Consider the following 15,784-nt stretch of genomic DNA (forward strand, 5'->3'; position numbering starts at 1 on the left):
AATGTTCACCTTTCCCAAAGGAGTGAATGAATTAGGCAAAGACCATACGTGGCATTGGATGAAACAGATGACAACTAACATACATTAGTGTAGAAAAATAAGATAAACAAGATTAATAAATCTGCTTTCCACATGTAATCTAGTGACCTTCATTGTAGTTTAGTCGTGTTTTTAAGTTCTTTATTGTAGATGAATGTAGTGAACCTTATCCATTTTTCTCACTGTTGTTAATGAATACAAACTCAATGAGTGTTCATATTCCCTGTTTCAGTGTCCATTATCCACTTATCCGCTTAAAAATTTTTATCCTCTCTTAGCTTTCATTGGGTTTCCATCTTCACAAAGCTCATCAGTAGATGTGTGTATTCTTTCATTTAATTCACTGTCATTAACATAAAAAAACAAATCACACCATTTCTATGACTCACAATGGAACCTGTACTTCAAACTACAATAACAAATTGAAATTATTGCTTAATTCTCATTTATGAAATTTCAACATGGTAACCAGTCACCATTGAAGACATAGCTGACATGAAATCACGATAAGTATTAAGTACATCTTCCTGTGTATTTTTCTAAAGCAATTAAAACAATTACGTTGACCTCTCAGTTCCTGCTCTGATACACTAAAATATCTCAGCAAGCCTTTTTTTTTTGGATTTTGTAATCAAAGCAGCTAATTTACATTTTGCAAGGTCTGACAAACAATTAAGGACCAGATAAGCTGTTTTAATGACATAGGGACAACAGGCTTTAAAATATGTAGAAAGCTGGTTTAAATTGGACATAGTGGTGGGTGGAGGAGGGAGAAGGATTAGTACAATCTATGATGAAGAAACTCATATACTACAAACCAATAATAAAATCAGTAACCACAATAGAAGTCTGATTGAGGAAGGGTTTTCAGAAAAAAGGATAAAAATCATGCTGGTACAGTATGTTCTAGATTAATTTCTTATGGTTAAAATGCATTGTGAAACAGAGGAGACATATCACTGTCCAGCATCTGCTGAACTCAACCTGGGTATTGTTCAATACTAACATTAGATTCTCGGGAAGTCACTGATAATACTATATGCTAGCATTAATGCTCTTTATGATGCACTAATTTATCAGAGGTGTTAATTCAATTATTTTAAACAGCTTGATACATCTGATAAAATGGCTAAGGAATTAGTAGAAATATTAAGGAACCCCACAATGATATTGCAGGTCTAACTTCCAGGCTAAGATAACTAAGAAATAACCCTTGAAAACAAACATGAATTATTTTAAATGAAACTTCAGGAAATCTAGTATGCGTTAGGATTGCTTTCTCATGTTAAGTCTCAAGGCTCTGAATACTAGTATCACTGTAAAATATTATTTATACAATACCTTTATCATAGCAAAATATCCCAAGCTGCTTCAGAGGAGCATAAAAAGGCAAATATTGATGCACAAGGAGATGTTACAAGGCTCCATTTGTCACAAAGGTATGGTAGTGTAGCGGTTAGCACTAAGCTTTACAGCGCCAGTGACCTGGGTTCAATTCCCGCCGCTGTCTGTAAGGAGTTTGTACGTTTTCCCCGTGTCTGCATGGTTTTCCTCCGGGTGCTCTGGTTTCCTCCCACATTCCAAAGACCTATGTGTTAGGAAGTTGTGGGCATGCTATGTTGGTGCCGGAAGCATGGCGACACTTGCGGGCTGCCCCAGAACACTCTATGCAAAAGATGCACTTCACTGTGTGTTTCGATGTACATGTGACTAATAAAGATATCTGATCTGATATGATCTGATCTGATCTTTAAGAAGTTTCCTAAAGGAGATGAAGTTTGAGAGGCTCAGACACTCTGTGAATTCTTGAGATTTGGGCCGGGGCAGCTGAAAGTGCAACTACCAGTGATGAAGCAGGAATATGGATGAGTTAGAGGAGCACAAACATTTTGGTGCATTTGTAAATTAGTAAATTGGTTTATTATTGTCACATGTAGCAAGGTACAGTAAGAAAGTTTGTTTTGCATGCCACCCATACAGATCATTTCATCACATCAGTGCACTGAGGTAGTGCAAGGGAAAAGCAATAACAGAATGCAAAACATAGTGTTATAGTTATAGAGAAACTGCAGTGCAGGCAGACAATAAGTTGCAAGGCCATAATGAGGTAGATTGTGAGGTCAAGACTCCATCTTATTGTGCTAGGGGACCATTCAATAGTCTTATAATGATGGGATAGAAGCTGTCCTTGAGCCTGGTGGTACGTGTTTTCAGGCTTTTGTATCTTCTGCTCGATAGAAAAGGGGAGAAGGGAGAACGTCTTGGGTGGGTGGGGTCTTTGATGTAAGGCAGGTTACAGAAAATAATGAGGCCTTGAAGGGATGAAAATGGAGAGAATCTCAACACTGGTGAACCAGGAGCCATTGTCAATCAGCATCGGGGTGATGGGTAATTGAGACTTGGTGCAAGCTGTGTAGAAACAACAAATTATTTGGTGATCTTATTTATTGAAATGAAAAGCTCTCCAGGCAACATAATAAAGTCTAAAGATAAAGGCAAGGGCGAAGGTTTCAATAGAGGATAATCTGAGACAAGGTTAGAGTCCGCTAAAGTTGGTAGAGTGGCAATTTATAGTGGAGACAAAAGAGAAACATATAGTGGAACCTGGAGAAACAACCAATCTGCTGGAAGAACTCAGTGGATCCAGCAGCGTCTGTGGGAGTAAAGGAATTGTCGACGTTTGGGGTCGAAGCCCTGCAGCAGGACTTAGAGTGGCCCATGTAGGATGATGAGGTTGGAAGCAATCCAATTCATCTTCAAATGGTGGCCAGAGAGACGGGTGGAGAACAGGTTAATTACAGAGGTTTTAATCTTTACAGTCAGTGGGAAAATTCTGTTTATCCAGTACTGGGCGTGGGTCGGCTAGACAATTATCCATTGTCGAAATAAATCTGCCCAGAAACATTCACCTCCTGACCCCCCCAATCTAAAGGAGAATGCAAAGCTTTTCTTCCACAGAAACTCCAACTAACTTAAACAATCCTTCTTTGGTCTGCAAAGTTTTATTTGCCAAACAGCTAGCCACTGTTTGCCGAGGCTGGGCTAGTGCGAGGCTGCGCACCTCCCCGCTCGCCGCCCACCGCCCACCGATTCCCAACTCAGTCCCCGGGCAGAGCGGCGCAGGCGCGCAGTGGCTCGGCATACCGGCGCTGGGACACTCGCAGCCATGGCACGGCACTGACAGCCAGGCAGCAGCAGCCGCCAGCGCAGGAGGAAGACCAACGGCTCCGGAGGCACCCCCCTCGCCACGGAAACCTCCAGGCAAGGCGCAGTTAAGAGGGGAGGGGAGGAGGTGCAGGTAAAAATGCAACGTTAAAGGTAGGCTACGGTGTCTGGCCGGGACAGGGGACAGGCTGCTCCCTCTCCCCGGGACAGCAGCCTGGGGTTGGGGGTCAAATGTACCCCCAGCACCCCGCCCACAGTCAGCCCCAGCCCGGGCAATTTGTAGTTGTTGCTTTTACAAGTCCCCCATCTTCAAAAATATATAAATATATTTTTAAAAAACATAATGTTTCTGTTTTGGTGACATAGGTTATTTGAGCCGTAAACTGTGCATCTTATTACTTTTTTAAAAAATAGTCTGCAGATCCTTTTGCCCCCAAGCAACTGGAAACAGGCTGAAAGTTAAGAGGTCTTGTTGTTAGTGCCCAGTCGATAGACTGCTGTGGCTGGATTGAGTTTGAGTGCCATGCTTGCAGGTAGGTCGCTGGCTGAGTTTCCAGCTTGGGCCGTGGTGCTGGAGGTACCGACGGAGATTTCAGCACCATGGCGAGCACCTTGGGGGTGGGACCTGGGAGACAAGGCATGTGGCCAGAGCAGGATGCTATGCCGTCTCTGCACTTTCACAGACGGAGGGCAGAAGTAGCTGTGATGGAAAGGTATATTCATTTTCAGGAGCTAATCATGTCCTGCTGTTCACTAGTGGGCTTCAGCAACCAATCACTTAAACACAGGCTGGCGTGGACGCTTAGAGATTAATTCGAAGTTTGAATTCGTTGATTAAATAAGGCGCTTTGAAGGGCTTATCTCAGCTTGTCAAATATTTATACTTAACTTACAATGTAAAAATTAATCAAGATTAAAAGTTAGTCAAGATCCAAGTGAACCCATAGGTAACTTGACCTTTAGTGTAGGATATCTTAGATGTGGTCATGGTGGAGATATATTGGTAAAATTTCTATAGGCATGCTACTGTAATGAGAGTAAGAACAGTATATACTGTGGCTTGTTTAAGTATCCATCTCCTGTGTAAGACTGGCCATATCTCACAACTTTCTAAGCAATTAGCTATGATGAACGAAGGTGATAGGGGTGAGAGGGATACAAGACTGTTCAAGGTCACAGGGGTCAAGGGTGAAAGTCTAACCATCTGTAGAATAAGTGGTGCATTTTGAAAGGGAAGCCAAGGATTTTGAATTCGATGTGTTGAGGTGAAAAGGAAAGAATGCTGATTGGCTAAGACACAGGTGATAGGATGCAATGGGGCTGTTGGTGTGTTACATTTCATGAAGAGTGGAACTAAAGAGAATAGCAAGGAAAATTGGGTGATTAAGCTTGCACATGATAAGTAAGGATCTGTCCCTGTAAAACATGAGAACGAATTACTATAGAGGTGGGAAAAGGTGATCCTGATGGTGCAGTCTGATGCTCAACTCAGATTCAAAAAGGACAACCTGAAAGGTTCAGCCTGAAAGGAGAGTCAAGGAGTAGGTTGGAAAGAGGTTAGTTTGCAGAGTTTTCAAGAAAAAGTCAAACAGACTCCAATCTAGTTCACATTAGATAATAATGGTTGCAGAGGGGTGGAGCTGCTATCATTGGCATGAGTGGATGTTGATTCTACACATACATATTTTGTCACTGATCTAGAGGCATCCAGCAATATCGCACCAGATATTAATTTAACCTATTAATTTAAAATGAATTGAAATGTTAAGGATAATGAACACCTTGTCTTGAAGGTGCTGAGTGCTAGGATGAAGGTGGTCCTCAAAGCTGATAATGGGAATTCAATGTGTGTTGCATGAACTCACTGCTCACAATTTGCTGTAGCAGTTTGGAAACCTGTACCATTAATGTAAAAGAGAACCTCTTTGTGAGCACCATTTGTTCTTATTTATACTTGGTAAGTGAACAGGTCAGATCCCAAATGTCCAAATTAGTTGCAGCTTACCATCTGGCCGTACATTGACTTCTGTAGATTTATCATTTGGCTCATGCACAATCACAATCACTTGCCATTCATGCCAAGATTTCATACACAACAAATTGTTCCAACCAGAGGGAATTAAATGTCACATTAAATATACTGTATGTGAAATATGTCTTTTGTTTAAAAAAGTCATTATAATCAAGCAACAGTTAGGGAACTTAGGTTTCATAACATCATCTGGTATTGTACAAAATTAAAACTGTATTGCATATTCTGAATTAGTTCATGATTATTTTTCATTTAATACTGTGTATTGTTCTTCCTCTTTATTGCCATGAAGTAATAACAGGAAAACCTCTGTAAATAATCTTATGATATATGACCTGTTTCCCCAAGAAGCGACAGATTGTCTGGCTTATTGTTGCTAAGTTAAGTAACATGGTCATTTCCTGCAGATACAAATTGAACAGTTGAGAGTTGGAGTTAAAATAATTAATTATTCACAAATCAATATTATTATTGATGGTAAATTACAGTGAATCAAAGTACTCAATGCAGAATGAAAATACTTTATTCGAAGAATGTTTATGGCTATCATGCATATTTGAGGAAGAACTGACTAACACATGCTTTTTCATAAACAAGAGCAGTGAATTGCTTTTATGTTTTGATATAATTGTGGAACCTTACCATCTAACCATATTGGATGGACTACTGAAAGTAACTTATTTGTTGACCAAACATAACGTTTTCACGATTTTCAGTTTGGAATGCAGCTGTGAAAGATGAGTCTATGTGCTGAGATATGCCAGCTGCAGAACTCTAACTACAGCGCAGATGCATTACACCAACGTTATGGAGTTCGATCATATCTGCACCAGTTCTATGAAGACTGCACAGCATCCATCTGGGAGCATGAGGACAATTTTCAGATTAAGAGGTCCCCAAGTAGATGGAGCTCCATCTTCTGGAAGGTATGCATGATATTGTTCTTAATAACATCACTCAATTTTTAAATTCATTGGTCAGGAACTGGTGGAAGACAATAGTGAGATCATGATGTCTGCATAAGAAAAGCACTTGATTAAATGCATAAAGAAGCAGAAATTTGTGAAGAGATATGCCCATGAGTTCTACTTCTCCTCAAATTACAAATTTCCTGGGTTACTTTTGGCAAAATAAATGTAATCAGCCTTCTATGAGTCTTCTTGCTCCATAGCATGAAGTTGTTGTGCTCATCATGAGATGAATTAGTCTTAACTGCAGTCATGTAGGGCATATAATTGGTAATAAGGACCTTGTTAGTGATATGATTTCTAGTGCCACTCAATGGTTGAGGCCCAGAAAGGCAACAATAAAACTGTGGTGTTTCACTCCCACAGATAGTAAATTGAGGTTTTTCTTCTGCATTCATTTTCTCTCTCTTCCTCCTAATCTAACTCATTCTTTTGTCCACTTCTCTCCCATTTCCTTCTCAATTGCTTGTTGCACCATATTCTTTAAAGTTAATTGGTTAAGGAAATAAACCACTGGACTTGATGGCCCAGGGTCTGAGAACCTGCTTTGACTTCACCGTGTCATTATCAATTCAGTTGTCTGTGATGCAATATCATCAGAATGAAGAGCTTATGCAAAAAAAAATCCAATTCATAGTGCTCATCATAAGAGGTGCTGCTTCAAGAATTTCTGGGCCAATAGGGATATTTATGTATTTTATATTTTTAACAGATGTGCATTTCCTATCAATATGTGCAGCCAGTTGTCATGCTTTTGTAAAACCTGATGTAATTATATTTCTTAACAGTGGTTGTACTTCATTTCACATTTCCAAGCTTTTCAGTCTGCACTGCAGTGAGAATCATCTCCTCCAACCCACCTTATTTCTCTGCTTTGCAAATGGCAACTTTATGCTATCTAACAATCACTAATGGTATAAAATCACAAAATGGAATAAAACTGACAAGTCTATGATGTTAATGTGGAGATTTATAACTGCATAAATGAAATCATCCCTGTCAGATAATGACCTAAAGCTCAGGTATCTAGATATGTTTTACTACTCATGAAAATGGCAGTGTAAGTTGGAACTTTTGTAGTATCTTCAGGCCATAAATCTTCTGATCATTGCACCACAATTCACATTAGACTTTGTGCAATTATGTTAAAACACAAGGATTTCAAATGTGTTGCTTTCTTGAGCTGGGAAGATAATTTATTTCTAAAGTTGCCAATGGATTAAAGCATCACAGCATTTACATTTGAACATTACCCAATAAAGATGTAAATTATCGCAATCTCATGAATATAGAAGAGACCTTGTACCGAAAAATAGGTCAGTATGCCTTTTTAAGTCAAATTCAAAATGTTAATTGGCATGCACTTCATTGAGCATGCTGTAATTTTGAGCTGGTGATTGTAGAATTGGCAGTATTTTTGGATTTTATAACTGCAAAATGGCTTGATGTATTGAGGTTTTAAAATCATGAATTATAAATCCATGCTGTAAATTGCTTTATTATGATTTCATAGGTTGGACTAACGGCTGGGATAACCATGCTTCTCATAGGATTAGTAGTAATTGCAACTGGCTATTTGGTGTCACCTAAAATTGAAGCATTTGGAGAGGAAGAGGAGGATTTTCTGGTGGTGGATGGGCATGCTGTCCAGTTCAACATGGCACTGGATATTTGTAAGCTGGCAGGTGCTATCCTCTTTTGCATTGGAGGCATGATAATGGCTGTCTGCCTCTTGATGTCTGCCTTTGCCACAAGTTACTCCAAAGAGGAAAAATATCTTCAGCAGAAGTTTAAAGAACGCATAGCAGAAGCCAAGACTTCAACCAAACCCATCACTAAAGCACTTGCTCCAGGTGAACGTAAAATCCCCATCACCTTATCCAAAGTACACAACGTGCAGCCTACATCAGAGACCTAAAGTGTAAATATCAGACATTGCATAAATTGTAAATTAGCTATATCAGAATAGGTCTTTTTAAATGTTTTACCATATTTTTATAGCAGTTTAGAGACAGCTCATGTATCCAATTACTAAATTTCAGATTCATGTCTTTATTCAGTAAGTTAATCATGTGAGATCTCTAATGTGAGATTCAGACTTGTTTCAATCTTATGACACAATTTCTTGGAAGCTGTAATTTGCAGATGATTTTGTTTCCAAAGTGCAATTGCTTTTATGTGTATTTCAAATGAATTAAAGTATTTGAATGATAACTGAACCAAAGTTTTATTTTTTACCTTTTTTGTCTTCTATTTCTCACATGGTTTTTATTTCCTCAGAACACCTCAATATATTGCACTTGTTTCCAGAGTTAACTGGAAATGCAGTATTAAATCAGTGACATGTAAATACAGTTCCTTTATTTCCCTGTAGGATAACATGGGTGAGTAGCACAAGCACTAACTTGTTGCTAAGCTGTTGGTCTCACTTTAACACAACAAGAGCAGCTGGGTAAGAACTGATACAACTGAGAAACTACTCATAAGTTGTGACTAACCTATATTGTTAAAATGGAATAAAGAGAGCTGCACTCCCCAATGACTGTACTATGCTTTGCTTGCACAAATACTTGGCGCTGATACTGTCTCTAAAGTGAAAATAATGCCCCACTTGCTGAAATCCCTCACTTTGATGCGTATGAATTTGAAAAGAAAAATTATTACAAAGTGCGACACAACATAAACCTCATGCTTAAACAACAACATTAAAACATGTGAAGATTATTAATTCTTATATACTAAATAAGAATTACCAGTTTTTTGGTTTATATATTGTATCATATCAGGGAAGAAATATAAAGCTTATGTGGTATGTGTGTGTCTATTGCCATTGAACAGAATAGTTTAATTTCTACAGAGCTACCCAAAAATAGGGGAGTTACTTTTCATACATTTTGTTTCTTCTGTGAAATTCTTTCTTAAATTCCAAATCATGAGTGTTATTTAATGTGTGTACAGTGAACACAATTGCAAGGAAAAGCAGTAAAACAGCCCGATACTATATTTTATCTGCAGTGTTGAGCCTCTTATATTTTAAACCCATCATGGCCATTAGGCTTTTACCTAGAGCAGTGTGAAGCCACCTTGCTCTCTCTAAGCAATCCTGTATAGCATGTTGCTCTTTCATGGTCTTCCTCCAGCAAATAATTGACCTTCACCAGACAAATCAAAAATGGTACTGAGTCACTTTATTTTCAGTGCAGAAATGAAATATAAAAAATAGAGCACATTATGGTTCACCTTGCCAAAGAAATATTGATTGCATTTATGTGTCAATATGAAAGTATGCATTTTATACTGATACTAACTTCTAGGAAACACCAGTATCAATAAAGGATGCTTTATTTACACAGTCTGAAAGGTAATAATGAACACGCCATTTATATATATATACATTAACATCCACGATATGTGCAAAAGCTTAGGAACAGTTTTCCCTCACATTAAGCAAACTATCGTGAGTTCTGCAGTTTTAACAGTGACTGCAGTTAAAACATTAACTAGCTACAAAGAAAACACTACAAGATATGGCATCAATGATAGTGTGTTAATTACTCGGGCCAATGATCCATTACACCTACTGACAGAAACATGAGAAAACAGCAGGAATCTAAAGGATAATAAGTTAGGTTGTAATCTGTCAAGCAACATTTTACATTTTTATCAATTGGGAACCTCACCCTCTGTCATGATGGGTAATACACCATGGTGATTGGAGAACTGAAATAAATACAATAGTGGTTTAAGATGCAAATTCCATCATTGGCTGGCAATGACTGCACATGCAATGCTTGATAAAGTGTAAGTGTGGAGTGTCTCAAATACATTCTAAAGTTCCTTTGGGTGTGTTTGGCTGTGTACACAACACTTAAGAATGTAATCCCTCTGTGATCTGGATCTGAACCCAGACTAATTGAGGACGTGATCCATTGCGGTCTTAATCCAGCTTCCAGTACATACACTACAAAATTCCCATAATGTGAAACTACGAGGGCAGTGCCATTTAAAAATCACGATTATACCTGGGTAAGGGAATAGTTCCAATCTTGGGATTAATTAGGTATTTTATTGGGTTGACATTGTCACACAAAGTGAAATGAGGAATAAATTCACAATGTTATTTTATATTGAGATATTTTGAAAACAGAACTTGTCCTCAAGATTTTAATTTTAGGGGGAGTGGGGTGGAAGAGGGTAGTGGATGCAGACCTTCCCAGCATTTAGATGGTTATTCTACTGGTGTTTGAGAACTGTGGTCTTAAAATTAATTGAAAGCAATGCTTACCAGAATGTAAAATTGGCAGCCAATTCCAAATTACCCAAGGCAGACTTCACCCTTTTGGACTTCTGCAATATTTTGCTTTCACTTCAGATCTGCTCATACAGTTTTCCTGAACTATCTTTTCTCTTTATTATCCCAATTTACCTGACTATTTCCTTGGGTCACTCACTTTCATAGATTTTTTGCAGGTTCCATCATTGACTTTTTCCTTTGGCTCAGTGATTTTGCTTAGATATCTTAAAATCTGCTGCCTTTCTCTTCATCAGTTTTTTTTTTAAATAGTGCATCCTAGTTCACAAAACATGCAGTGTAAAATAAATTCTCCCCATCTCCCACATACTTAACTAGGTATTAATGGACACAAGTTCATTGACTTTGAATGAAAACCCACAATTGGCACAGAGCCTCAGAAAGTGATGACTCTGACACTTACTATGCCTAATTGTCGTTCCCCGGCGCTGCCTCCTAAAACTAACTTCACTGCACAGTGAACTAAAGAGCAGCTGAGTGATTCTGCCCTGTTATAACTTTCTATATATTTCAGCCTCCCTGTCCCTCCACTTCTATCAATTCTAATTACGCCAAATTGCTTAAGTGGCTAGAATGGTTCTGGGATCTAAGCAAATTGTCATACGGAAGGAAGAAAGAAGGCTGCAAGGATCTAAGAATCATTTTATATCGTGGTTTGCTGTGAGACTACTAATTACTTCAACATATTTAGCAATGGCATCAAAAGTACCTGTCACCGTCTGCCTATCTTTAAGTGCCATAGAATACAGCATGGAATGTAAGGTACAGCAGTCATATGGGTAATCCAGTTAATTTTAAAAATGCATGTATTCAGTGCTGGTAACTATAAAGCTTCTGGAATGTCATAATAAAACACCTGCAGCTTCACTTAGGTCCTTTGGAGATGGAAATCTGCCACTCTTGCCTGGTCTGGCTTGTATTTTACTGCTGTGTCTCACCACAATGCCCCCTGAACTAACCAAGCAAGCCACTCAGCTGTATCAATATGCTGTAGCAGTCACAAGCGGTAGCTCAGAAAGGTGACTCCTCACCTTCTCATGAGAAATTGAATACAAGCACTAAGAGACGTAAATGCCTGCAATGGCCACAACCCATAAGTGAATGTAAAAACATGACTTAATCATATTCACCTTATCCAGTTGGAAGTTTATCTGAGCAAATAATTTATTCCATTAATCATTTACTTTTATGCCCTAGATATTAAGACCGATTTTTAGAAACCCATGCTGGGCATTGGAATATTTTAACATTGTGATTTCCTTTCTATCAGCCTTGCAGGTGGAACCCCACAGAATGCAAGTTCACCCATGCTGAGGATTATATGTAGCAACATCATCAGCACTTGCATTGAAATGCCAACTCTACAATCAGTATGAAATTGTTAAAAATCATTAGCTAATTATTCCATTGGCATTGTCAGCTCACGATCTCACAAGCACACTCATAAGTGGTGAAGCTTCATTTTTTAAACAGGGCAATCAAAATGGTTGATCTATAACTTTTGCCACAGTGTTTGGTACTTTTCATCTCATCTGCATGTGTGTGGCATGTGGCCATGGCATATCACCTGTAGCTGATTGAACTAAACAACCTAACTAACATCACACTGGGCAGCAGGCTTTAAATGTGGATTCTATAAGTCATAATAAATTAGAAAATGTACGACAAAACAAAAATTCATACTTGTTGACTTATTTTGTATATATAAGTCAAATAGAAATCACTTACCAATCCTGGTGATATCTGTACATATATTGTTGCTCTAGCTGTTCAGGAAGCTAAGTACAAACCTCCCAGAGATTTAGCTTGGTTGGAATGTATGAGCTGGAATATTCGTTCACTTTAATTTGCTCCTCCTGCTTAGTAATAGACTTTATGTTAAATCTTGCACGAGCCTCTAAAATATACTTGAAAATAGGCTATTCTTCCTGCTAACTTTTGTTATTACTATTTCATTTTTAATAGGAACTGCCAATATAAACCAATCGTGTGGTAACTAGTCCTCCAACCAGGAGAGGCACAGCAGTGCCCCCATTGGCAAGGAGGGTACAACTACAGTATGAGCAATCGGAATAGGTAGTTTTCAAAGGAAACATGGACATTAGAGTTTATAATGGAACCATAAACATAAGGCCAAATATAGTTCTCTACAATTAATACAAAATTATATTTGTGTCCCCTGGTCATAAAATTCCCTGCCCTTTAAAATGTTTTGTACATAATTATAAACTTGCCAAACACAGAACAGCAGCAACACATTGAAACAATTTTGTCCATATCAATTCACAGTTCCAGCCAGGGGAGACATCATAATAATGACATAAAAGGTAGAAACAAAATGAAACGTAAGGTATTGTGTTATGTTTGCCAACTTGTAATGGGCTGTAGGTTCACAGAGCCAAGACAGCATGTCCTGTGGCTGACTGAATGATTTCTTTTCCATCTGTTTCCAGGGGATTGGGCATGCTTTCTGCAGGACTTGCTAATATTTCTTCTAGAATATTATCATCCTGTGTAAAGCAAAAACAAAATGGAGAATGTAAATATCAGTACTAATAGCCATACTTTTATTTGCAGTGGCAGTTCCATATGAAATGCAATAAGGATGGGACAATAATGTTTAGTTTTGAAAAAGAGCATCATAAGGCAAGCATAATGCTAAAATACATATTACCACACAAATAATAGCCTCCTTCAAAGTTGTATAAAAGGTCTGTGTATAACTGGAGATACTCCAAGCAGTTTAAATAGGGTGTGTTTCAACACACACTCACATTTACTCAGAACTTTCAAAACTGTAGTTGGATCAGTTTAGTAACAACAAAAATCGTGTACCGCTGTGGAAATGTCGGGTATGTGTTTAGGCAGAAGACAAAAGGAAATTCCTAAGTTTACACAAATAATTGAATAAACAACACTGTGGGGACTGGTGGTGCCACAGTGGCAATATTAACAAGTTAATAAACCAGCAGCCTGGACTATCAATACGGATGTAAAAGGTCAAATCCCACCATGGAATTTAAATTCAGGTTAGTAATCTAGAATTTAAAGAGAAAGAGAATTAAAGAGAAAGGTATTGGTAATGATGACCACAAAACTGCAAAGTTTTCATAAAAGCCCATTCGGATTACAGCAGAGGAAATATGGCATACTGATCCCACCTGGCCTATATGTGACTCTAGATTTACAAAAATGCTGTCTTTGCATTCTGAAATGGCCCAGCAAACCACTCGGTTGCATTAAAATGCCACTTAAAGAAAGCAATAAGATGGGATGGACCACCCACATTGAACTAGGCACCAAACTTAGACACTGCTAAGTTACTTAATAACCTTGGAAAGTCCTCACAAACTTATGAGGTCTGTTGTCTGAAGTCAGAGAGCCGTTCCACAGAGTGGTATCATAGCCATATTGTTGTACTCTCATAATCGTACCTTGGAGACAAGTGCCAGACTCCCCCAACACAACCCCAAAGTATCTTCTGTCCCATCACAGGACAGATGCACTAGAATGGTAGCACCGTGGTATACAGGCTGGAAGGAGTAGCCCTGGGAATCCTCAACATTGACTTCGGACCCCATGAAGTCTCATGGCATTAAGCCAAATGTGGACAAGGAGATCTCCTCCTGATTGTCACCTTTAGTCCTCCTTCATCTGATGAATCAGTGCTCCTCCATGTTGCACCACACTTAGAAGAAGCACTGAAAGTAGCAAGGACACAGAAGGTACTTGGCAGGGACTTCAAAGTCCATTGCCCAGAATGGCTTGGTAGCATTGTGCTGGCTGAGTCCTGAAGGACACAGCTGCCAGCCTGGGTCTGTGGTAAGTAATGAACAATCACGAGGGGTAAACCAACTTGACCTTATCTTCATCAATTTACCTGTAACATCTGCCTATAAAAGCACCGCTGGAAATGACCTCCACACAGTCCACATGAAAACAGTCCCATCTGCACACTGAGAACACTGCTAGGTTGTCCTGCACCATGATCTTGATAATGGGGTAGACTTGGAACAGATCTGACAGCTCAAAGCTGGACATCTACAAGGTGCAGCAGCAACACTATCTGTATCCTTATGGCCAGCGAAGTCCCTCATGTTGTTACAAACAGACTAGAGGATCAACCCTCTTTCAATGAGGAGTGCAGAAGGGCATGCCAGGAGCAGCATCAGGCTTAGCTAAGCATGAGATGCCAATCTGGGATTGTTGCCATATGGGACAATATGTATGAAAAACATCATACAAAGCTAAATGATTCCACAACCAACAGCTCAGACTAAAGCTTTGCAGTCCTGTCACATGTAGGCATGAATGATGGGGGATAATTAAAGAGTTAAAGTGAAGGGAGACTCCCAAGAACATCACCATGCTCAATAGACCAGTATGAGAGTGCAAAAGATAAGGTCGCATCACTCAATAGATGTTCAACCAGAACTACGGAGTGGGTGATCCACTTTGACTTCCTTTTGAGATCCCTGCAAACAGGAACCATTCTTCAACCAATTCCATTCACTTAATGTAGTATCAACAAATGGTGAAATCACTTTATGAAGCAAAAGCTATGGGTAATGAAAATATCCATCCCGTAGTACTGCAGACATGTGCTCCAAAACTAACTGTGACTAAGCCAAACTGTTCTCGTACATTTATAGTACTGGCATCCATGCAACAACATGAAAAATTTTCCCAGGTGTGTCCTATCACATAAAGCAGGACAAATCCAATATGGCTAATTGCCCCCCCAAACAACCCACAGTCAATCATCAACAAAGTGATATAGGGTGTTCGCGACAGTGCTGTGAAGTGGTGCTTACTCATTTATAACTTGCTTACTATTGTCCAGTCTAGATTTCATCATGACCACTTGACTCCAGTGTGGCATCAAAGACACCTGCTAAAACTGAGGTCAATGAGTGTCAAGAGTAAAACAATCCGATATTTAGAATCTTATCTCACACAGGGAACATGGTTGTGGTGTTGGACATCACTCATTCCAGCCCCAGGACATCATTGCTCAATTTCCTTAGGGCAGTTTCCAAGGCACAACTATCCTGAGCTGCTTTATTAATGACCTTCCTTCCATCATAGATGGGAAAATTCACTGATAACTGATGTCATTCTCACTTCTTCAGTAAATGAAGCAGTCCATGGCTGCATGCCTTAGATTCCTGACACCCCTTTGAGCCTCTGCTAAAATTAGGATCTAATTTTGAATGAATGCATTAATATCTGTGTGTTCATTTTCCACAACATTATTTGGTCTCCACC

At 39.0% G+C, this 15,784-nt stretch overlaps 2 protein-coding genes across 5 annotated transcripts in view; one reads left to right on the forward strand and one right to left on the reverse strand.

Annotated features, from left to right (window-relative positions):
* Positions 1-3,161: 3,161 nt before the first annotated feature.
* nrsn1 (neurensin 1) lies at positions 3,162-8,410 on the forward strand. 3 transcript variants are annotated; one of them, XM_052016638.1, is made up of 3 exons: positions 3,162-3,300; positions 5,953-6,162; positions 7,718-8,410. In XM_052016638.1, the coding sequence occupies exons 2-3, from the start codon at positions 5,974-5,976 to the stop codon at positions 8,120-8,122; spliced, it is 594 nt and encodes a 197-aa protein (XP_051872598.1). In that variant the 5' UTR covers positions 3,162-3,300; positions 5,953-5,973; the 3' UTR covers positions 8,123-8,410. The 3 variants fall into 3 exon arrangements, with proteins under 3 accessions (XP_051872598.1, XP_051872597.1, XP_051872599.1); XM_052016637.1 differs by having other exon boundaries at positions 3,215-3,357; XM_052016639.1 differs by having other exon boundaries at positions 3,215-3,337.
* Positions 8,411-9,453: 1,043 nt separating this feature from the next.
* The window catches only part of LOC127570606 (doublecortin domain-containing protein 2-like), a 131,760-nt gene continuing 125,429 nt past the window's right edge, over positions 9,454-15,784 (reverse strand). For both annotated transcript variants that reach the window (XM_052016315.1, XM_052016314.1), the window contains one exon: positions 9,454-13,026. In XM_052016315.1, coding sequence (XP_051872275.1) covers positions 12,907-13,026 — 120 coding nt within the window. In that variant the 3' untranslated portion in view covers positions 9,454-12,906. The remainder of the gene's footprint in view (positions 13,027-15,784) is intronic.

Source organism: Pristis pectinata, chromosome 5 (assembly GCF_009764475.1).
Source record: "Pristis pectinata isolate sPriPec2 chromosome 5, sPriPec2.1.pri, whole genome shotgun sequence".
Taxonomy (NCBI): Eukaryota; Metazoa; Chordata; class Chondrichthyes; order Rhinopristiformes; family Pristidae; genus Pristis; species Pristis pectinata.

Excerpts from the sequence above, each read along its gene's own strand:
- nrsn1 (XM_052016638.1), top strand. The coding sequence starts at position 5,974 with ATGAGTCTATGTGCTGAGATATGCCAGCTGCAGAACTCTAACTACAGC. Across the intron at positions 6,163-7,717 it reads GGAGCTCCATCTTCTGGAAG|GTTGGACTAACGGCTGGGAT; the intron begins GTATGCATGATA and ends ATGATTTCATAG.